We start from the raw sequence: 25,421 nt of genomic DNA on the forward strand, positions 1-25,421 counted from the left end.
AAGTTTTTTGTTGTAACTTTGCACAGCAAAATGAAGAGATTAGAGATTTTACTTTATTTGAGCCATTTTTTTATGAAAAGATCTTTTTACACAACCAATACAATTTTCTACGTGACGTTTCGATGACTAGCACGATATGTACTCTGTCACCTTCATCAGACAAATGACCAGTGGAGGGCACACAAAGGTGTAAAGTGTGTACGAGTTGTCCATCCAAGAAAATGTTTAGAAATAACTTTTCTTGCCTTGATAAAAAACACAATAAACATGATAGTCATGGAATATCATACAACTATGATCTTCTTACGTCTCAAATTGCACGATTGCATGGATATATTTTACAATAAGCTTAGTCAAATGTATCCATTCGCTCATTAAAGGAGTGTAGTGTGAGATGTTAGATAAGTTCATATGTGTGGTGTAACCGGATTTTGTTTTGCAAAAAATTTGAACCGAATAATAGGCCTAAATGCAAAGGACGGAACAATACGTCATATTAACATATGAACAAAGAGTAAAACGTTGCTAAAATATTAGGAACCCAATTCTGTTTCTATATTCGTCGATTTGATCAGTATAGAACAACCGACGACTTCTAGTCAAAAATGAGTTTTAACATTTTAACATCTGGTATATATTACCAACGAGTAAAATACATGGCTTGTACTGCAAGACGCGAACACATTTTATGTTGCTTTATGAAGTGGGATTCATTAAGTACTGTATACATATTTAATTCGAATATGTATATTGAAAGAAATTGATAATATTTACCAGCATAATTGACTTTGATTCAATTTTTTCCTTTAACATTTTCAGTACTCGAGTATGTAACCATGTTGTTGACAGAAGGCATGGTCTAAACATTGTTTATTCTCATAATGAAAACACTACAAATCGGGCTTGTAGGTATATTAGGTATGTGGGCTTGTCTACTCGGTGTTGATTAACAAGGAAGGAAAAACGTCCAAGTTCCTATATGATCACGTTTACGATTAACTTTTAATATATTCTGCTTATATAATTTTAAGTCAGTAGAAAGTCTCCAAGGAACGTGTCTACATTACGTAGCATTTAAAACACGCCATGCCTTAATTGACTAATATATTTCCATCTGTTCAGTATTTTTTATTTCAAACGAAGCTGTGATGTGGAATGACGTCATACCAAACAGAAACACAATGTTGTATTGTATATGACCTTGGTAATAGATAGAAACATTCCAGTGTTTTGTCGATGTAATTGTTTCCGCTTATGGAAACTGTATTTCAAAGGTCAAACCTAAAAAGAGCACATCATTCTAAGCTCCTGTTTTTTACATGGTATATTTTAACACACAAATAGCGATCAAGACAGACGAGGAAATGATGTGTGTGAGAAGTTGAATGCCGCAAAAATAGTTTGGAAGGAGCTGACTGCTTAGGAAGTAGTTGCATGTAGGTAGATGTCGGGGAAAGTGTATATCAGAAGCTGACTCCCAAGGATATTGTAACGAGTTGACTGTGGAACATCTGAACTGTTTGGAACTGACTGCCGAAAAATGAGTTTATAAGGAGGCGACTACCGAGGACATGATATGGTTTATAAGGAGGCAACCACCGATGACATGATATGGTTTATAAGGAGGCGACTACCAAGGACATGATATGGTTTGTAAGGAGGCGACCACCGAGGACATGATATGGTTTGTAAGGAGGCGACCGCCGAGGACATGATATGGTTTATAAGGAGGCGACTACCGAGGCCATGATATGGTTTATAAGGAGGCGACTGCCGAGGACATGATATGGTTTATAAGGAGGCGACTACAAAGGACATGATATAGTTTATAAGGAGGCGACTAGCGAGGACATGATATGGTTTATAAGGAGGCGACTACCAAGGACATGATATGGTTTGTAAGGAGGCGACCACCGAGGACATGATATGGTTTATAAGGAGGCGATTACCGAGGACATGATATGGTTTATAAGGAGGCGACCACCGAGGACATGATATGGTTTATAAGGAGGCGACTACCGAGGACATGCTATGGTTTGTAAGGAGGCAAATACCGAGGACATGCTATGGTTTATAAGGAGGCGACCACCGAGGACATGATATTGTTTGTTAGGAATATGCTGACTGCCGAGCATTAAAGTAGTTGAGCACCGAGGAAATGGTTTGTAAGGAATTTACTACCCAGGAATTGACTCTGAATGATCGTTTGTAAGGATTTGACTGCAGATGAAATGGTGTGTTAGAAGCTGACTGCTGAGGAAATGGTGTGCTAGAATCTGACTGCTGAGGAAATGGTGTGCTAGAATCTGACTGCTGAGGAAATGGTGTGTTAGAATCTGACTGCTGAGGAAATGGTGTGCTAGAATCTGACTGCTGAGGAAATGGTGTGCTAGAATCTGATTGCTGAGGAAATGGTGTGCTAGAATCTGAATGCTGAGGAAATGATGTGCTAGAATCTGACTGCTGAGGAAATGGTGTGCTAGAATCTGACAGCTGAGGAAATGACTTCTAAGGAGATGACTGCCACATAAACAGTTTTTGGATGGGTTGAGTATACATGAGTGTTTCCGTTTACCTGTACTGATAACGTATTTATGGTCTGTTGTTCTTCCACAAATAAGCCATAGGACGCTTAACAATAAACAGATATACATTTTCGACGATTTAAAACGATCAAAATAAATGTAGGAAGACGCATGCACTGCCTCATAAGCCCCAAATGTCTTTTTTTTCCCAACGGCAAATTCTTTTATTCTGCGTCACCTCACTTGAATGTTTCAGCAGAGACATTGTAGCATACATCTAATGCAATTTTATATTCCGCCTCGGTATTTGAATATCATGGGCAAAAACACTTGTCTATGAAAACCCTTGCTGCTACGACTTCGGCCGTGTCTGTAGCAGACTTGATTGTTAAACAATAGACAAAATTCGTCCGTTATTCCCAATATTTCTCAAAATTATAACTCATCAAAGATAATTTTATTGTCTAGTAATATTTGTTCTGTAAACCACAGAGCGTCTATGACATACAGTAGCTAACACAGCGCCACCTTAAATCCCCTCAACGGACTGGACGTAATACTCACCGACAGAATGGACATTAGCTAAAGGTCACGGCACTCCATGGGATCTGGTACACACTGTACGTGCTTTGACGTAAAGGGAAAGTCCTAAAAACTGATACTTCACTAAGGAGGCTGTAGATTGCTTCCATTTCCGATTAGATTTATAATTTCATAGCATTTGAATTGTGCCTGGAACGGAAGGCGATACGGGTTTATAGCCTACAGAGTGGAATCGTCGGCAATGGTAAAACCGTCATACATACGGCTTATTCACAACACGTCTTCGGCTCCCGGCACAAAGCTTTGAGCAAAAATAATTAAATTCATCATTACAGATATCTATTCTTGAAAGGCAATTTCTTAAAGTCATTTTATCTTGCCATAGATCATAAGAAAATACTACAAAGCCGAGTTTGAATGGGTAATCATCTATTTGAGTTAGGAGTGGTATTTGTTTGTGAGGTTCAGCAGACATGATCGTGACATAATTTGTACAGGAGTGTTCGGAATACCAGTTATAAATCCGACAGACAACTATAAGGATATATGTCGAAAACAAAGGGTTTCACTAAAGCATTAAGACACACATTTCGTTGATAACACATCAAAGTAGAAATTTCCAGTGAAATTACTTTGGAAGAAAATGCACACATTGCTTTCATATAAAAGGTTGCTGACGCCTTTCAGTAAGATCGTACATCTAGGTGAAATCATTATAGCTATACATGTACCATCTACGCAACATCTAAATAGTCTATATAGTTATAACTAACACCTAGGTAACGTCTTTATAGTTATAATTATTGTACCTCTACTTTATTAACTCTATTTAAAAGTAATTGGTTAAATCAGATATATCCCCACTTTTGCCTGTCTGTGTTTTAGTACTGTGTGTAAGTCTGGGAACTAAAACACACCTACACTCGGTTGTTTCCGCCAAGCCAATCAAGCGAGAGATGGGCGGAGCTTGTTACCGACATCGGAAGCGACGCGCGAGGTGGGCGGAGCTTGCTACCGAACTCGGAAGCATTTGGCTCATTGCCATCAAAAGGGTAGTTTGGACGCCTCAGGCAATAGACCTGGTCTCGGGACACCAGAAACTTGCTGTATCCCTCTACCACATACTTTAACCGTAAACTAACACCTAGGTAAAGTCTGTATAGCTATAACTAGCACTTAGGTTAAGCCTTTATAGATATAACTAACACCTAGGTTAAGCCTGTATAGATATAACTAACACTTAGGTTAAGCCTGTATAGATATAACTAACACCTAGGTAAAACCTGTATAGATATAACTAACACACAGGTTAAGCCTGTATAGATATAACTAACACCTAGGTAAAGCCTGTATAGATATTACCAACATCCATGTAAAGCCTGTATAGTTACTAACAGCAGGTAAAGTCTGTATAGCTATTACCAACATCCATGTAAAGTCTGTACAATTATAACTTACATAGATGTCAAATTTGTATAGTTTACCTCACAAATCCATCCTTGTGTGGTGTTACTTGACTTTTTACGGCACGCCATAGAGATAAATGGTGGAGATAACTAACACATAGGTCAAGCCTGGATAGGCACAGTGTTTTGATTTTAGAGGAAGATAGCAGACAAACGTAAGTAACTCACGCGTTTCATGTTTAATAAGCTACACATCGCCTTGTTCTGTATGGTAGGCCTATAACATGTACCAGCAAATAGTTTAATACTCAGATTTATATAAATGTCTCAAAAGCTCATATTTCAATTTCAAATACGAGGTAAAACAGCAATAAATATAGCTGCCTAATCCTAGAATAGGTATATGATCATCAATGAGTCAGTGCTATGATTATAATGTCACGAGTACTGTTGGTTACGAATGGCTCTGGTAAGTTATTCATATAAATAGCATATTTCACCTTTTCATTAAATATACTCGTGGATGTATTCTATTTTAACAAAAAAGGAGCACGTGCAACGATCTTCTAACGCTTGCCCTGTGAACGAGTGTGCAAGGTTGTTTTACATATAACACACAGAGTACGTAGCATATTCGCGCAACATTGCACACCGTTTCCTCCAATACAGACATTTCCAGAGCACACTCATCATAGTGCCGTTGATGTTATTACTTTTACGAAATAGACACACTGCTGAACCTCAACTTCAAATAGTGTCCAAATAGCATTAGGTATTTGTTCCGTTTAAGCGTCCGGTCGCTCTGCCATACGAAAAGTAGCGATCGTATATTACAGTTCAGTTCTTCTACAAAGGAAAGCCGTACAATTTCTGTATTCTAGCATTCTTACCTCATGCCGTAAACAACTGATCCATTTCCATATAAGCGTATCATTTTATTTTTCTCTGTCACTTCGTGTAAAAACGAGTTCTTGTCGTTTGCAAAGAATGTATCAGGGACCCAGATCTTCTCGGCAAAGTCTCCTGTCAAGGTCATTGGTGTGCCGTGTTTGTGGCGGGCAAAAGCAAGTCTATCATCAGCCCAGTACTGGTTCAGGTAGATGGTGATCGTGTAGTCCTACAAAGTGAGAAGAGAAGGTTAGGTTGGTTTATAATGTTACATGCACATTGCATCGAAAGTTTTATAGCAAAACTTTTTTACGAAATTTGAAGCAAAATCATTATCAAGTCACCTGCTCACTTCTGTTATCTAATGATTTAGCTTCATCACAAATTATAAAGAATTATCTTATAGAGATAAACAATAGTTATATATAAGATTTAATGTTTGAAGATATTGATAACTCTAAAGTGTGAGCAAAAGCTCTAATCCTGCTGATGTGTGAACCGAACAGAACAGCCAGTGCAATGCTCGAGCTGATGTGTGAACCGCACAGTACAGCCAGTGCAATGCTCGAGCTGATGTGTGAACCGCACAATACAGCCAAGGCAATGCTCGAGCTGATGTGTGAGCCACAGTTCAGCCAGGGCAATGCTCGAGCTGATGTGGGAACCGCACAGAACAGCAAAGGCAATGCTCGAGCTGATGTGTGAACCGCACAGTTCAGCCAGGGCAATGCTCGAGCTGATGTGTGAACCGCACAATACAGCCAGGGCAATGCTCGAGCTGATGTGTGAACCGCACAGAACAGCAAAGGCAATGCGCGAGCTGATGTGTGAACCGCACAGTACAGCCAGGGCAATGCGCGAGCTGATGTGTGAACCGCACAGAACAGCCAAAGCAATGCTCGAGCTGATGTGTGAACCGCACAGTTCAGCCAAGGCAATGCTCGAGCTTATGTGTGAACCGCACAGTACAGCCAAGGCAATGCTCGAGATGATGTGTTAACCGCACAGTACAGCCAGGGCAATGCTCGAGATGATGTGTGAACCGCACAGTTCAGCCAGGGCAATGCTCGAGCTGATGTGTGAACCGCACAGTTTAGCCAAGGCAATGCTCGAGCTATCCATGTAAGTTTGACCATACGATTAGATTGTTTATCGTGAAAGTGTTTACTGGGGATGCCGCAAGCTGTGAAGACCCATTTCCCGATCGACCCTTTCTGTATGTCATGGCGCATTGTTCACATATCTTCAGTCAGGCATCATCTACTCGCGTCCAAAGTTAATAAGCACATCGTCCAGTTATTGACCCTCTCTGTCAATTATCACACCAATATTTGCATGTGAAATGTTCAAGCTATGTATTTGGTCAAATTGTAGACATTCCGAGATTGATTCAATCAAATTATGAATATTTCATGTCGAGTGTTGACGTACATTATCTACTAGATATTGTTACACTGATACTCGATTGATATACTGGACGTATGAGGTTGGCGTTGACTTGATTTGGGGGAGACACAACATACGATCAATGGCCGAAATGATGGATCGTGTGCACTACTGACTTCCGATCTGACCAGCCGACCTTTGATCAGTTTAAGTACATAAGGCACGGTCGTGGTAACACCACATCATGGCGACCATGGTAAAACTACATTGTAGCAACCATGGCAACAGAACATCATGGCGACCGTGGTAAAAATTACACTGTAGCGACCATCGCCAAACCACATCATGGTGATCATTGTTACACTACTCAAAGGCAAACAGATTATAGTTACACCATATCATGGCGACCATGGAAACACAACGTCATGGCGGCCATGGTAACGTCAAATCTTTGGAAAACTATATCATAAATACTATAATTCTACTATTTTCCTAACCCGCACATTTATCTTATTACTGGCTGTGTCACACAAGTGTGTTACTTCTACTGGAATTTTCTGTTCAGTAATATTTCTTAAATAAGTCTTTGGTATTTTATACCGTATACTAGGGACACCTCCACCTGGAGGTACTGTACATAGTGAAACCTTCTCTCTCACTTTGGTAAATAATGAATATAGAAACACATAAACCACAGGCTCAACTCACATTGAGAGTGGTAATAACGACAGTACTGATTAGTGTTGTCGTTCTGTTTTAATTGCCACTGCTCTCCCTACGAGCACGTGACAATACTTGGATTTTTATTAATTTCACGCGATTATCGCACCTTATAACATAGGTTAAGAAGTTTATTGAGTATTGTATCCAAATGACGGATTTCGCCCCATAATCGCTTTTTTTTCGTACTTTCTTAAAATGTCAACCACATGTTACCATTGTTGACCTTGCTAGTCTAAGTGATATGTCTGTAATTGCATTTTGTGTCCTATCTTTTCTTCTAGACATGGATTATAACAATTTCACACCATTCATATATACTTTAAATGTGTTACAGGCTTCAGCTAAGATGAACATGCCATTTTGTAATTCATTTAAGGAAAATATATCCCCTTGCAGACACGGTCGTCCTACCCTGCGCCCCTATGTCTGGCAGGCACGAGCTCACTGCCCAATTGCCTTGCCATTTATTAGGTTTTATCCATGTCTTGTCAAGACATTACCCTTTTATTGCTTAATTCCCTAGTCTTATGTATAAATAATCTAATATCTAGGAACATCCTCGGGGGCCGGTGGATACCAGATTATTTTACTGTTCAAAAGTTGTTTTTTTTTGCTGTAAATACCAGTCAACAGTTTAAGTAAACATAAATATATATCCTAGCTTCAACGTTAAAGGCAATGTTAAAATTCAAAAACAAGGGTCGAGTATACATAAAACCAAAAAGAATATGCATAAAAAAATATGCATTCCGGAAGTGTAATCGTTTCCTGACCATATTTGGCGACCGTCGTGATTTCTCTTTTCAAATACAAGATATGTATTGTTCTTAGATAAAATAAACCTTCCAAAAGGAATCATGAATGTATCATACAAAGGCAGATATTTCATTAAGAAGTTAACTTAATTTATTTCACAAGTTAAGCTGCTACTAGTAGAAAGACATCATACATGTTGTATTCTAATTATCTTCTGTGTAAAATCTCTAAAAGTCCTGGTGTGTGTTTTGTTTGAATAAGTCATGCTCTCTATTAGAGCGTTCTAATTCGTGTTAATGTGCAGGATTCGTGTGGGTGCCCCGTTAATGACCTAATGGTTTCTAATCGTAGTGTCTAATGCAACAGGCAAAGATCACTATCCGCAAATAACTAATGGGCCTGGCATACCGCAACCCACAGCATCCCATGAATTACAAGCTCTTTACAATATCGCTTGCAATACGCGACCCATTTAGCCTTCAAAATGTAATTTAAAACTGGCAAAACATACCAAAATATTTTGCTGATTAAATTAACAATCCACCAGCTGACAACAACAAACTTAGAAGTCCTGATTGCTAATCATAATTTTGAAGTTAGTACAGATTATACAAAGCTCTCGATTATTTCACTTAATGACAACCTGTCCCGTGCAGACATTGGGGTGCGCGTGGTGTAACGGACCATAGACAGTGTCTATTTGTGATCTTATTTATAATTGGATGATCACCGTATCTTTCATAATTTAAAAAATTCTTCATATCAATGACGGACATACCTTCCTAATGACGGATAATTCATATGATAACGCTACCCTTCCAGAGGACCTGGGCCCGTATTCATGAAACCGTTCTCATGCCCACGCATGGATCTTGTGCTCACACCAAATTTCTTGTAACTCACTTGAATCATGTGACACGATCAAAAGGTCAGGTGTAATTACTGTAAATGGTATCTGGCTGTAAGTCTCGGTAAACTTCTGCCAACTCATTGACAAAAGGTGATTCGTTTTATTAAATGATTACCAGAACATTAAATGATTAATTACCAGAACATTAAATGATTACCAGAACATTAAATGGGGCTTGAACACAGAATCTGAGTTTAAGCATGCTTATATTTCATCATACCTTAGCTTTCACTTTATATTGCACCCTACTTCTGTCATTCCCTCATATCACACACCTTTTGCTCCATATTGTATCACGTATTGCAGTGGGAACAAATGGGTATATACATACACAAAAAAGCTATAAAACATTGACCATCTTTGTTTATTTATAAAAAAAACTATAAAAAATACACATATAATACATAAACTATGCCAAAATTATGTTTGATCAAATACTTTTGCTGTTGGTAATGGGTACATGATATATCCCCCACCTTATTCCTGAGCCAAATCAAAGAAATTGTCCGTGAAGTGGTTTTATAGCAGTTAAAGAATAATTACAGAAACATTATCAATATGACACTAAGTGTAAAATAGTTTCAGTATTACTTACAGTGGCATAGTTTATGATTGGAAAACGTGTAACCAAAATACAAAAGAATGCACATTTGTCTTTCGGCCAAACACTTGTAGTAGTCTTGATGTGTATCTATCTTGTATCACTCTTGTATTTTGCAAAATTATCACAAACATGAATGACGTTGTAGATATGTCTTGAAAAGTAAATGCAAATCACGTCTTTTTAGTGAAAATGTCATGACATGACTACTTTGACAATTTGACCGCAACCATGCGTGACTCTGTTAGACTGTTGACAAAGCAATTATTTTATTTGAGCAAAGCCACCCGAATTCTCTCGATTTAGGTTATATTCAAACTATGAACCTGTTCTCTCTACCTACATATACTAATTCTAAACTTATTCATCTCATTTGAAACGTTTTTGCGATTTTCGATTAAAAATTAAAAAATTAAAATCAAAACATCTGGCATGAGCCTCATGAATTACAACTCTTCAATCTCATTCGTTATTAATGCATTGCCACTCTTTCAATGCTACAGATATCTCGTTACAGAACATGCCGTGAAGGTTTAACTATTAACACGTATTTCGATTTTATCATGAGGCCGAAAACCTAATTTAATTTTTAGTTTTTAGTGTCGTGATGTATGTCATTAAAATGTCAAAATAGAAATGTCTATGACACAATCAAGGCTACTAAAAGGGCTTCATAATTGAATCACGTTGCGTGTTGTCCTATAATACAGATATTGTAACATGGTACTGTACATCATTATGTTATACTTTGAGAAAGGGCAACGTTGTGGAGTCCTCAAATCAACAAGGGGAAAATACATAACTAGCAGATCACGATCCATTGGCTCTCGCGTGAGTAAGATATCATATTTTTATACGAAATAATTATATTGAAGACTCGACAATATCTGATAGTGAGCAGTAAATAGTATGATCACTACTGTGTCTTGGTATCCATCCAGTCAACACACTGCACTGTGTTTGAAGTGATGGCTTATAGGGAACTTGCGACGAAATGATGAATTTTAGGTTAAGCCAAACTAAATAATGAAAATTAGAGAGATTTGGTGAGAGAAACTATTCAAATAAAAATAAGAAATACGAAGGAAAGAAGAACTCATTCAAAACATTACTGAATAGTGACTTCACTTTATAGCCAACATTAAAGAAGTACTGACAAAAACGAGGAAAGAATGAATAATTACAAATCCATTACATATGGTACTTTCGTGCGAGATTTCTTCCATTTGAAAAGGGTTCATATGATGGAAAATAAGTGATTTCATCACATGAACTATGTAAATGACCAATAGAAATAATAAATAGAGATAAACCTGTTGTACATAACCGGTAAATATTTACTGCACTTTATCATCATTTCGTCCATGGATGAAACACAAGATGTTCTCAAGTGACTGACACACATGTGAACAAATAGCTTAATTGGTAATATGCCTATAAAACCACTTGTTAGCCAACAATTTCACAACTTTAGGCAGATATTTTCTAAAAAAAGCATTTCATTTCAGCCATGCCCAAATAACTTCCACCTATCGACATAAAAACACCATTTTTATGCTGACGCAAAAATATATTATTTACTGCAACACATGGCTTTCCCCCCCCCCATTAAGGACTAATCAGTTGTAATTTAGATAACACAGATAAAAATCCATACTTAAAACGTTCGGAAACATATCTGGAAAACCAGTTCATTCCATATTGTTTCAATAGTATTTTAAACTGTGTCAAATTAATACACTCGTGTTACAAGGTAACGTCCCTCCTTGAAGACCGATTGCCCATCAGTAGTCAATCATCTGCTGATGTGAAAGTATATTACATATAACACAACATTTCCACACTGGTTTTACAAAACTACACCGTATATTTCCTGACTCTATCATCGCAACTCACTTATTTCATTGGTAATTGTAGATAAAGCAGGATGTAGCAAAGCAATCAAAAATGTTTAACATTTGCGTGGTACACATCTTGTCTGACCTTTGGACATTCGCCGACATATCCTATGTTGTTACAACTCAAGTGAATTTCTACCTATTTGATTGGTTGGGAGAAAATTAAACAAAAATCTCTGTCACACTCCGAAAATACATTAGTTTTAAGGGGCGCGGGTGATATTGCCATGAGACAGTGAAAAATATCACATGCGCGAAAAATGTGCGTTCACCGCTTCGTTTCCCCACCGTGATGGTCACAAGAACGTTTTACGGCAACAGCGAATTTTATCAAGCGCCGCTGCGATAGCGATTGTAAACAGCAGACTATCAACAAACAAGATGTCATTATCGAGGTTTGCTGCCGTTTTTGAGCTACAAAGACTTTTGGTGTAACAAAATAGATATGACATTCATTAGCAGGGGACAGTGAATATAATCAACCCTCAAAAACCCATTGTCACCCTCGGCTTCGCCTCAGGTGACAATGGTTTTCTCGGGTTGACAATATTCACAGTCACCTGCTAATGAATGTCATATTTATATAATGTCCAAGAGATGGCATATATAATGTCCTATTCGGTGTTTTAGTTGTTAAATACAGCCCAGTGCTGTGGTGCCGTCACCAACGATTCTCGGGGTTTACTTAGACAGTTATTCCCTCGAATCAAACACGTACGTGTAGCGTAAGAATAGCACAATGTGACGATTGGTTTATCCCATAATTACAAAACATCAATCGTGTGATTCATCAACGTTGCTGACATGCGGGGAAACACGGTGTTAACATGAAATCTTGATGTCCAGTCTATGTTTTGGACAGTGAGCAGGTCCGATGTCTAGCGATCGATACAAGGGTCTGAACAGCAAGTGACCAGCGTCCACTCCATCAGTGTCACTCGCGTATACATTTATCGGTCAACTGTATTCACTGGGTAGTCGTCGTTTCAGGGTAATTACAGAAAGTATGGTGATACTCTAGAACCATTGACCGTAAACAGGGATATGGCGAATTCATGAAATTACAGTTCCGCATCAAAACCGCGTGATCCCGTATCATACCGTTATGACAGGTTCGACCTTGTGCGGATTTAAGGAATCCATAATTTGGCAATGATATGAATAGATGTATGTGCCATAATCGCTTGATTATGCTGCGATATCGACGGGGTTTACCACTAAAATGTCACAGTGGTTACAAAGAGGTCAAGAATATTGATAAAATCGGAATCAATCTCAAACAAGAACTAATTATTCCGGTCTTTATTGCCTGATGGTTATTGCTTTACGGGTTCTCCATTTGTACCATTACGGGAGAGGAAAGTGACGGATAAATCTATGTTTCATATATACTTGACATTTATGTAGTCTTACACATGATATCACACAAATAATATATATTTACATTTGCATTGTCACTATATAGGCTATTTGAAAGCTGTGTCGTTGATGGGACTTTAAATACAATGCACCACGAGACATAATGATTAGCGTATTAATAAAAATACCGACCGGAACTACAATATCCAATGTAAACAAACATGACGGCTGCTGAAATATCGCTGGGCATTATGACACTTGACAATGTTATTGAAATTGTGTAAAAATAAAGAAGAAGAAAATATTAAAAAACAACAACTTTTATTGCAATAAAAACAAGACCAAAGTCTGCAATATCGTACAAAATGCACATCGGTTGAAATAACCGATGCCGGCAATGGAAACAGTTTTAACTCATGCAATTTATCAGAAATATCGTCTGTTACACTGCACTGATCCACAGGGGTTCGTTACAAATGTCTGAAAGATACACATGTAATAGACCTACTGATATGAGTCACACATTACATAAACATATGCAAGGAATATGTGTATTTCAGACATTGGTAACGAACCCATGTGCTCCGTCGCAAGATCACTCACTTCAAACGCTATTAGTATCACGCGTCTCGAATCCACGATTTCCTCAGTTTCTAACGATATGTCGAATAACACGGCTGTTGTAGAATCTACTGATTGTAGTCAGGTTTCCATACAATCAACAAATAAATTTACGCCTGGATTCTTCACAAATTCGAACTTTCTCTCTGCTCATTCAACTTCCAAAAATAACTCCCTCGTAAAGGGCAAGGTCGGATTACGGTGTACACTGTATTTATCCATGCGCGATATTTGTTCCAGGGAAAAATCGAAACAATTACAAATCTAACTTTCAGCTCAGATTTATATTGATAAACTTAAATCACCCTATATACATTTCATACGCGTATTGATACTGAATTGTGGAATAAAAGTGAAGTTTTTGATAAAATTTGAAAGTACTACATTGTTTGCCAATCAGCACGCGACAACACGCTGTTCCAATTATTGAATACATTTGTGTGGACTGTCGATAAGGCGGGAATTTATTTTCTAAATATAAATTGTAAGTTAAAAAAGAACATAAAAGGAAGAGAAAACGTAAATACAAGTATTCAACTGTTTTTATATGGTATTTATGATTTATTTGAATGACACAGCTTTGCAAGCGAACAAATTATAATGCGCGCAATGCTTAAGTATATGATGCTCAAATGGAAAAGACAGATTTGACTTTTATGTCAATCAGAATGTTACTATTGACATAAAAAGATATGGTGATCGTATTCATTCCACTAAGTGGCAAGAAACTCAATGATCATACCAAGGTCCCTATTAAAGAAATAGATCATTAATGTATAACAGGTTCTCTACCGGAAAGTCTACAATCCACGCTGAAAGCATTTTACTGTTATCTATTGAATTATAGTGTCTACTTTGACTTACCGATGACTTGCTTTCTTTCTATATATTGACCTAACAGGGATATGTGTACCCTTTCGTAGGTTTTATGTTGGGATTGATGATGCTTTTATTCCGATTCCTCGTCAGTTACAATTGTTGTGTTTAATTTCGATATCAACTTAGGTTATGTTGTTGTCTTTATTTCGATATCTTTCGATATCTTCTACATTCCAGTTATTGTCGCTATTTTAATGCCTCCTCAGGTCCTATTGTTTTCTGTGTTTTGATGTGTAAGTTCATGTTATTGTCGTTATTTTAATGTCTCCTCAGGTCCTATTGTTGTCTTTATTTTGATGTGTAAGTTCATGTTATTGTCGCTATTTCAATGTCTCCTCAGGTCCTATTGTTGTCTGTGTTTTGATGTGTAAGTTCATGTTATTGTCGCTATTTTAATGCCTCCTCAGGTCCTATTGTTGTCTGTGTTATGATGTGGAAGTTCATGTTATTGTCGCTATTTTAATGTCTCCTCAGGTCCTATTGTTGTCTTTATTTTGATGTGTAAGTTCATGTTATTGTCGCTATTTTAATGCCTCCTCAGGTCCTATTGTTGTCTGTGTTTTGATGTGTTAGCTATGTTATTGTCGCTATTTTAATGTCTCCTCAGGTCCTATTGTTGTCTGTGTTTTGATGTGTAAGTTCATGTTATTGTCGCTATTTTAATATCTCCTCGGGTCCTATTGTTGTCTGTGTTTTGATGTGTAAGTTCATGTTATTGTTATTATTTTGATGTCTTCTCAGTTTCTGTGGTTGTCTTTACATATCAACATTGAGGTCGGATAGGTCGGAACTGTGTTAGACTTAGAGTGTTAATGATGCGGATTTCACAGAAAATATCATTAAAGGTTCAGAGGTGTGCATGCAAGCTTGGCTTACAATCAATAGACCCCCTTGCCTTTTATTGTGGTACACATATAAGAAGCTTAGTGTTAACGTCGATATTAAGAGATTTGTTTTTAAAGAATCGCGTGAGTGCGCAATTAGCGTTGAAACTTGTGGCGTGTGAGACGTTCAGTTCATTTGAATAGTTTACATTTTTACATAACAAGTTGATATGTTTAATGTGTGATAAATGTCTTTTGCAGGAGCACGAGTCCATCGGTCCTATCACTATGCTGTCCGACTCGACTCATCCTATTCCTGCTGTACCTAACTAACCCAACAAACCTCCGCCCTGTTATGCCCGACCACAACCACGTTAACCGCCATCCCTATTGTGTTAGACTTCAAAATCGATTATATAAGACAACAGGAGGATCGGATTGTCAACAAAACAAAGAAAAAAGAAACACAAATTAACCTTCACAAAATGTTGGGCCAAAGTAGGTGATCCAGAACGTATATCATTACTAACGTAGTAGATATTGTACCAACATTCTAGAAATAGTAAACCAGTCTTTAATCGTTTGTGGACTCTGATTTCTTTTTTCTCTCAAATACTTTCGTTCCAAAGAGCTACTTTGTGACAGTGGGATCTACAACATATTTAACAGGATGCACAGAGCTTCAATTGAGGATAATACGGGAGCGCGCCTGTTGATTCATCCAATCGAACCTTCAGAAGTACAACTAGGAGGTCCTATGATATAACGCAATCACTATACAGCTACCCTTGATTGTCATCGCCTTAAAACAGAAATTGTATTTTGTAGCTAAAACTGTAGTTATGAGCAGGAGACAATTTGATCGATCCTGTGTGTGTTTCCGTGTTTTATATTGTAGAATGTCCTCTTTCTGCCTCTGTAGTACCTCGTATTGATCCAGCACAGCAACTTTTCAACACAAGTCAAATATTGTCTTATACCGAAATACCGTAATACATCTTGAATCAGGAACTAGATAATCTTTTTAATAGAAATGGAATAATTGTTTAATTATTTTCAGATCAAGTAGAAATGATATTTCGATACACATGTTTGTGTGTATTTGTCACAAATGCAACGTATTTATGAAACAACTCCTTTTTTCTCTCTCCTAAGTTGGCATACAGTGTAAGTATTGTGTGATCTACTATTTGAACTGTATTCCATAACATCAAAGCTGTTTGTGATCTACTTGAAGGAAACCTTCACTTTGGTACGGAATGTCTCCGTCGGAAAGTGATATGCCTGGCAGAACTGATAAACTGTTACACTAAAGAGTTAAGTATAACACATTGTTTTCTGGTTCTGGTCCCTGTTGTATTCTGTAATCAAGAACGTCCTTTTAGATATCACACTAATTGCCGGTAATATACATAGCAAGATAAAAAAACCCCACATGAGCCTTTTTACGTACCTCGCTAGTATGTGGAATATAAAAAATGGTTTACGTACAGTTGTCTTGGAGACATTGTGAACCTATTCGAGCATAAAAGGGATATATCAGATTAAAAAGGACCACTGACCACAATAGAAATAAAAACTACCAACAAACAAATTTTAATTCCTCGAAAATATCGAGCTATTACTTAGCGTCAAAGTAGAATTGTTATACACGTTAATGCAGTGTGTACGGATAACCATACCGTATGGAAACGCTGATTTTTTAAAATATAAGCGGCAATGTTCTATTAAATACCGAAAGACATAAACTCCAATTTATAGATCAAACTGTTTTCCTTAAAACCAGTTAAAGTCACATGTAACTTTATGGTATACACAGCTTCTATTCAGCTGACAGTCACAAGGGTTCCCGCCGGTGTCAAATCCTGACACCTGGTCATGTGACAGTGCTAGTTTATAACGCTGACAAAGTCACAATCAGGTAAACAGATTTTATGCTGTATGAAGCATCCGGTAATAACCTGGTTTTATTGTCTTTTATCTTGGCCTACCTTTGTATTTTAAGATTACTGTGTCATTGATACATTTGAACACGTGGCTGGTTGAGAAAGTCTCATGACTGAAGTCAGCTCACGTGGGTTCGATATCCATTACACTTAATGACTCTCTATACCTAACAGAACTGACTCCCTATACCTAACAGAACTGACACCCTATATCTAACAGAACTGACTCTCTATACCTAACAGGACTGACTCAATAAACCTAACATAACTGTCAACCTATACCTAGCAGAACTGGCACCCTATACCTAACAGAACTGACTCTCTATACCTAACAGAGCTGACTCAATAAACCTAACATAACTGTCAACCTATACCTAGCAGAACTGGCACCCTATACCTAACAGAACTGACAACCTATACCTAATAGGACTGACTCCCTATACCTAACAGAACTGACTCCCTATACCTAACAGAACTGACTCCATATACCTAACAGAACTTACTCCCTATACCTAACAGAACTGACTACATATACCTAACAGAACTGACTCCCTATACCTAACAGGACTGACACCCTATAACTAACAGAACTGACTCCTTATACCTAACAGGACTGACTCCCTATACCTAACAGAACTGACTCCCTATACCTAACAGAACTGACACCCTATACCTTACAGGACTGACTCCCTATACCTAACAGGACTGACTCCCCTAACAGAACTGACTCCCTATACCTAACAGAACTGACTCTATATACCTAACAGGACTGACTCCCTATACCTAACATAACTGACACCCTATACCTAACAGAACTGACACCCTATACCTAACAGAACTGACTCCCTATACCTAACAGAACTGACTCTCTAAACCTAACAGGACTGACTCCCTATACCTAACATAACTGACACCCTATACCTAACAGGACTGACTCTCCCTATACCTAACAGAACTGACTCCCTATATCTAACAGAACTGACACCCTTATACCTAACAGGACTGACTCCCTATACATAACAGAACTGACTCCCTATACCTAACAGAACTGACACGCTAAACCTAACAGAACTGACTCCCTATACATAACATAACTGACTCCCCTAACAGAACTGACTCCCTATACCTAACATAACTGACTCCCTATACCTAACAGAACTGACACCCTATACCTAACAGAACTGACTCCCCTAGCAGAACTGACTCCCTATACCTAACAGAGCTGACTCCCCTAACAGAACTGACTCCCTATACCTATCAGGACTGACTCCCCTAACTGAACTGTCTCCCTATACCTAACAGAACTGACTCCCTATACCTAACAAAACTGACGCCGTATACCTAAAAGAACAGACTCCATATACCTAACAGAACTGACTCGCTAAACCTAACAGAACTGACTCCCTATACATAACATAACTGACTCCCCTAACAGAACTGTCTCCCTCTACCTAACAGAACTGACACCCTATACCTAACAGAACTGACTCCCCTAGCAGAACTGACTCCCTATACCTAACAGAACTGACTCCATATACCTAACAGAACTTACTCCCTATACCTAACAGAACTGACTCCCTATTCCTAACAGAACTGACTCCCTATACCTAACAGGACTGACACCCCATAACTAACAGAACTGACTCCTTATACCTAACAGGACTGACTCCCTATACATAACAGAACTGACTCCCTATACCTAACAGAACTGACTCTCTAAACCTAACAGGACTGACTCCCTATACCTAACATAACTGACACCCTATACCTAACAGAACTGACACCCTATACCTAACAGAACTGACTCCCCTAGCAGAACTGACTCCCTATACCTAACAGGGCTGACTCCCCTAACAGAACTGACTCCCTACACCTATCAGGACTGACTCCCCTAACAGAACTGTCTCCCTATACCTAACAGAACTGACTCCCTATATCTAACAGAACTGACACCCTTATACCTAATGGGACTGACTCCCTATACATAACAGAACTGACTCCCTATACCTAACAGAACTTACTCCCTATACCTAACAGAACTGACTACATATACCTAACAGAACTGACTCCCTATACCTATCAGGACTGACTCCCCTAACAGAACTGTCTCCCTATACCTAACAGAACTGACTCCCTATTCCTAACAGAACTGACTCCCTATACCTAACAGAACTGACACGCTAAACCTAACAGAACTGACTCCCTATACCTAACAGAACTGACACTCTATACCTAACAGAACTGACTCGCTAAACCTAACAGAACTGACTCCCTATACCTAACATAACTGACTCCCCTAACAGAATTGACTCCCTATACCTAACAGAACTGACTACCCTAGCAGAACTGACTCCCTATACCTAACAGGGCTGACTCCCCTAACAGAACTGACTCCCTATACCTATCAGGACTGACTCCCCTAACAGAACTGACTCCCTATACCTAACAGATCTGACTCCCTATACCTAACAGAACTGACTCCCTATATCTAACAGAACTGACGCCGTATACCTAAAAGAACAGACTCCATATACCTAACACAATTGACTCCCTATACCTAACATAACAGACACCCTATACCTAACAGAACTGACACCCTATACCTAACAGAACGGACGCCCTTTACCTGACAGAATGGACCCCCCTAACAGAAAATCAATTTTATTGATTCAATTGTGGGAAAATGACAAGTTGATTAAATATTGATGGAAAAAAGTATTTCTACTTTAGAAAGATAACTTAATATAAATGTATAATGACGGTATACCATAACAGGAAATGAATTTCTAAATTGACATGACATCTCCGACAGCTAAAGGGCAGGAAGCAGTGTAGCCGGTCTTGTACCGAGATATTTGCCTGGAGACGTGCGTCTAGAAATGGGGAGGAAGGACTCACCAGGTGCTATACAAAGTCAGCGCTATAATACAGTGTGAAGGTTACATATATTCCTAGCGCACTGGCGCCGGTCACACCACGGGAACTGGGCGATCATCACTAACAATTACTGAAACCATCACTAGGAATCACACGTCATAAATACCGGAATTTCAAATGATAATACGACATCCATCCTACAAGCATCATAACGTATTTAAATATAAACTATTTTTAAAAGAAATAAATATATGTACAGCACAAGAAAGATAACTTTCTAATAATAAGCAGAGCAAATAAGAATAGAAAATATCGATACAAACGATTTCATATCAGAATATGAATAATTAAAAAACAGAGCTCAAAATCAAAAACAGGATATAATAACATACTGAACTGACGTCAAAAGAACAGAAAAGCAACAATGCCTTTCCTGCCCTTCCCACCAAAACACAACGACCAGGTGTATATCATCATGACAACTCCGAGATACCACATTGAGGGAATTTATAAAACAAATGAGTACATGAAACTAGCAGTGGAATAATGATCCAATTGTAAATTGCAATCTGAATAAACAGGGGAGACTTATTAAAACCGTCCCTGACGCGGGGTACGGACAAGGTCATTATGACCCAAGGGATAAACTATTTAGCAGAGACCTAATGTTTGTCATGTTCTTTGCTCAATAGTTGACATTAATCCTACCACAAATGAAAGATTGTTTTATTTGCTGCAAACTATCTTTGCTTACAACAGAACAATATGCGGTATAAGCTATCTAATGTTGCTAGTGTGTTGATAATCGGTATGGATTTCAACGAAAAAAGAAAGATGAGTCCTTAAAAAAAGACAAAACATTTTTGAGCCGACAATTAGACCTTTCGCTTTTGCGCATGTACAAACAACATCTCCCTTTTTAAAGTATACGTCTGGCTAGGAGTGTATTGGAGAGAGCAAACAATATGCAAACTATTCTCTTCGAAAATAGCTTCGTGCTACCTACGCGTGACTTCTATCCAAGCAAATCGGTCACGTATATTGTTACGCTACGACGGGACATGCGGATATTTCAGTCCGGTATGGTATACTGTGGAAAGTTTCACCAGTACCAAGATACAATCTTCACCGTTATCATTGCTTTTTGTTTAATAGTGAGGGGAAATATTGTCGTTCAATACGTGTAGGTAAATATTACGAAATTAAGCTGACGAAGGTGAGTCCTCGATGTCCTTATATTCAGTTTTAAACGAGTACGCTATATCCCGGCTTCAATTTAATTCATATGTATGCTGGTTCCCACTGGAATATTGATATTCTTTTGAAATATTCTTCCCTCAAGTACCGAAATACGTCGTAGGCCACTAGATGTTCTAAGGGGACACAATGGTCATTAGTTATGTACTTGTACCAGTAGTGTTTAATAAAAAAAATAACGTAAGATGCCTTTTATCATGACTTCATATTATATATGTGAATGACGTTTGATATATAATATACTAGAAATATCGAATGAATGATGTAAGAAAAAAAGTATATAAGACAAATATTATCACCATCATAGATTAAGTCATGTAACTTGTCCTTGATATCACTACATCTACAATATACTGGAACCATGTAAATAGGTCTGGATATCTGTACATCGTAAACAAATGAAATATCAAACTTTCCGTGTAAATTTTTTGTCAATGTCTCATTAAAGATCGCAAGAGCTTCTAGACACAAGCAATCGATACAAAAATACAATGATATATCCTAACGACGTCCCAAGAGGATAGTTTAGTCAAACGCCAATCCTGCAAACAGGGTTAAGGTAGCGTGCTGTAGGTTAGCCAAACACAAAATTACCTTCCTTACACGTCCATAGCAGACAATCGTATTTTTGTGTACTCTTTGAGAGACCTCGGTCCTGTTTTCCAACTTCATCTATTCCAGTGTGCTAAATAACATGGGCAACGGAAATAGAAATAAAACTTGTGTTGAAGACGTATAAAGTGTGGGGAACCAATATCGCTAAGCTGATCTAGAAACCATAAACCACTCCGGGAGGAAGGTTTAAGTCTTTGAAAATATGCAGTGTGGATTAGATTAACGATCTGGGCTGAATAATAACAGAGCTGGTGCCCATGCGCACGCTGACATTCCACCAATCTAATCCGCGGGAAGATGACCCAATCTATTTGTTGCACTTCTACTCGTAAAAGTAATTATACGGGAAGGAAACACCCTAGGAACCTTTTGCGGATCGTTCTTTGGATCATGGAATAAGGCATTCGATCCATCAGACCTGCTGCTGATCATAGCCTTCGGAAAACAAACCAGGACCCCTGCCACGTCTGAATGCCACAGGCATTTCAGGACCAGCCTGATGTGTGTATGCTGTTAAGGAAAAGGGCGTCTCACGCGACCCAGATATTCGTTTGTGCTGAGGTAATCCTTTTAATAGTTTTAACCGCCTCTCGAGTATGAAAGCCAAACCATTTTTACGCTCAGGATATATCTATTCATTAATGGACAAAGATAGACCTTCACACTAACTAAGACAGTTGACGATATTCCGATCCCGGGCTTAATTGGGTTGCCTTCAAGGCGCCTCCATGGATTTCACGGCAACTAAATAGGTACAATATGTATAGAAGCTTCCCGAGACACACACAACTACATATATATCACTATCGCATGACAGAAGCAACGCCGTCGGTGATTAAAACAAAGGAGTGTACGATGTGCTGCTTTACAATACACAAAACACATTGAAACAGTCAAGGATAACATTGACTGTGTGCGTCACCAAGGAACTCATTACTGTAGACTTTCAAAAATATCCTGATTGTTTATGTCACTAAGAAACAAATTAGTGTAAATATTAAAAAAACAACTAATTGTTTGTGTAAATTAGGAACCAATCATTGTAGACATTCAAATTTAAACTGATTGTTTGTGTCACTAAGATACTTACTATAGTTAACATTAAATATAAACTATTTGTTTGTGGTTCTACGAATCAATCAAGTGTAAACATCAAACAAATACACCGATTGTTTGTTTCACAAAGATAGATAGCATTGTATACAAACTTACTGTTTGTGTCATAAGACAAATATTATTGTAAATATTCAAAAAATAAAATAATTGTTTGGGCTACTAAGATGCATTGTAAACATCCAAATAGTGAACACATTGTTTGTGTCACTAAGATACATATTACTGTTTGTGTCACTAAGATACATATTACTGTTTGTGTCACTAAGATACATATTACTGTTTGTGTCACTAAGATACATATTACTGTTTGTGTCACTAAGATACATATTACTGTTTGTGTCACTAAGATACATATTACTGTTTGTGTCACTAAGATACATATTACTGTTTGTGTCACTAAGATACATATTACTGTTTGTGTCACTAAGATACATATTACTGTTTGTGTCACTAAGATACATATTACTGTTTGTGTCACTAAGATACATATTACTGTTTGTGTCACTAAGATACATATTACTGTTTGTGTCACTAAGATACATATTACTGTTTGTGTCACTAAGATACATATTACTGTTTGTGTCACTAAGATACATATTACTGTTTGTGTCACTAAGATACATATTACTGTTTGTGTCACTAAGATACATATTACTGTTTGTGTCACTAAGATACATATTACTGTTTGTGTCACTAAGATACATATTACTGTTTGTGTCACTAAGATACATATTACTGTTTGTGTCACTAAGATACATATTACTGTTTGTGTCACTAAGATACATATTACTGTTTGTGTCACTAAGATACATATTACTGTTTGTGTCACTAAGATACATATTACTGTTTGTGTCACTAAGATACATATTACTGTTTGTGTCACTAAGATACATATTACTGTTTGTGTCACTAAGATACATATTACTGTTTGTGTCACTAAGATACATATTACTGTTTGTGTCACTAAGATACATATTACTGTTTGTGTCACTAAGATACATATTACTGTTTGTGTCACTAAGATACATATTACTGTTTGTGTCACTAAGATACATATTACTGTTTGTGTCACTAAGACACATATTACTGTTTGTGTCACTAAGATACATATTACTGTTTGTGTCACTAAGATACATATTACTGTTTGTGTCACTAAGATACATATTACTGTTTGTGTCACTAAGATACATATTACTGTTTGTGTCACTAAGATACATATTACTGTTTGTGTCACTAAGATACATATTACTGTTTGTGTCACTAAGATACATATTACTGTTTGTGTCACTAAGATACATATTACTGTTTGTGTCACTAAGATACATATTACTGTTTGTGTCACTAAGATACATATTACTGTTTGTGTCACTAAGATACATATTACTGTTTGTGTCACTAAGATACATATTACTGTTTGTGTCACTAAGATACATATTACTGTTTGTGTCACTAAGATACATATTACTGTTTGTGTCACTAAGATACATATTACTGTTTGTGTCACTAAGATACATATTACTGTTTGTGTCACTAAGATACATATTACTGTTTGTGTCACTAAGATACATATTACTGTTTGTGTCACTAAGATACATATTACTGTTTGTGTCACTAAGATACATATTACTGTTTGTGTCACTAAGATACATATTACTGTTTGTGTCACTAAGATACATATTACTGTTTGTGTCACTAAGATACATATTACTGTTTGTGTCACTAAGATACATATTACTGTTTGTGTCACTAAGATACATATTACTGTTTGTGTCACTAAGATACATATTACTGTTTGTGTCACTAAGATACATATTACTGTTTGTGTCACTAAGATACATATTACTGTTTGTGTCACTAAGATACATATTACTGTTTGTGTCACTAAGATACATATTACTGTTTGTGTCACTAAGATACATATTACTGTTTGTGTCACTAAGATACATATTACTGTTTGTGTCACTAAGATACATATTACTGTTTGTGTCACTAAGATACATATTACTGTTTGTGTCACTAAGATACATATTACTGTTTGTGTCACTAAGATACATATTACTGTTTGTGTCACTAAGATACATATTACTGTTTGTGTCACTAAGATACATATTACTGTTTGTGTCACTAAGATACATATTACTGTTTGTGTCACTAAGATACATATTACTGTTTGTGTCACTAAGATACATATTACTGTTTGTGTCACTAAGATACATATTACTGTTTGTGTCACTAAGATACATATTACTGTTTGTGTCACTAAGATACATATTACTGTTTGTGTCACTAAG

General features: G+C 37.4%; 1 protein-coding gene across 1 annotated transcript in view; it reads right to left on the reverse strand.

The window, feature by feature from the left end:
• Nucleotides 1-25,421, reverse strand: part of LOC110462700 (gamma-aminobutyric acid receptor subunit beta-like) — a 119,431-nt gene that overhangs the window by 19,893 nt on the left and 74,117 nt on the right. The window contains exon 4 of the mRNA XM_021516802.1: nucleotides 5,365-5,591. Within this exon, the coding sequence (XP_021372477.1) occupies nucleotides 5,365-5,591 (227 nt within the window). The remainder of the gene's footprint in view (nucleotides 1-5,364; nucleotides 5,592-25,421) is intronic.

This window comes from Mizuhopecten yessoensis, unplaced genomic scaffold (genome assembly GCF_002113885.1).
Source record: "Mizuhopecten yessoensis strain PY_sf001 unplaced genomic scaffold, ASM211388v2 scaffold10821, whole genome shotgun sequence".
Taxonomy (NCBI): domain Eukaryota; kingdom Metazoa; phylum Mollusca; class Bivalvia; order Pectinida; family Pectinidae; genus Mizuhopecten; species Mizuhopecten yessoensis.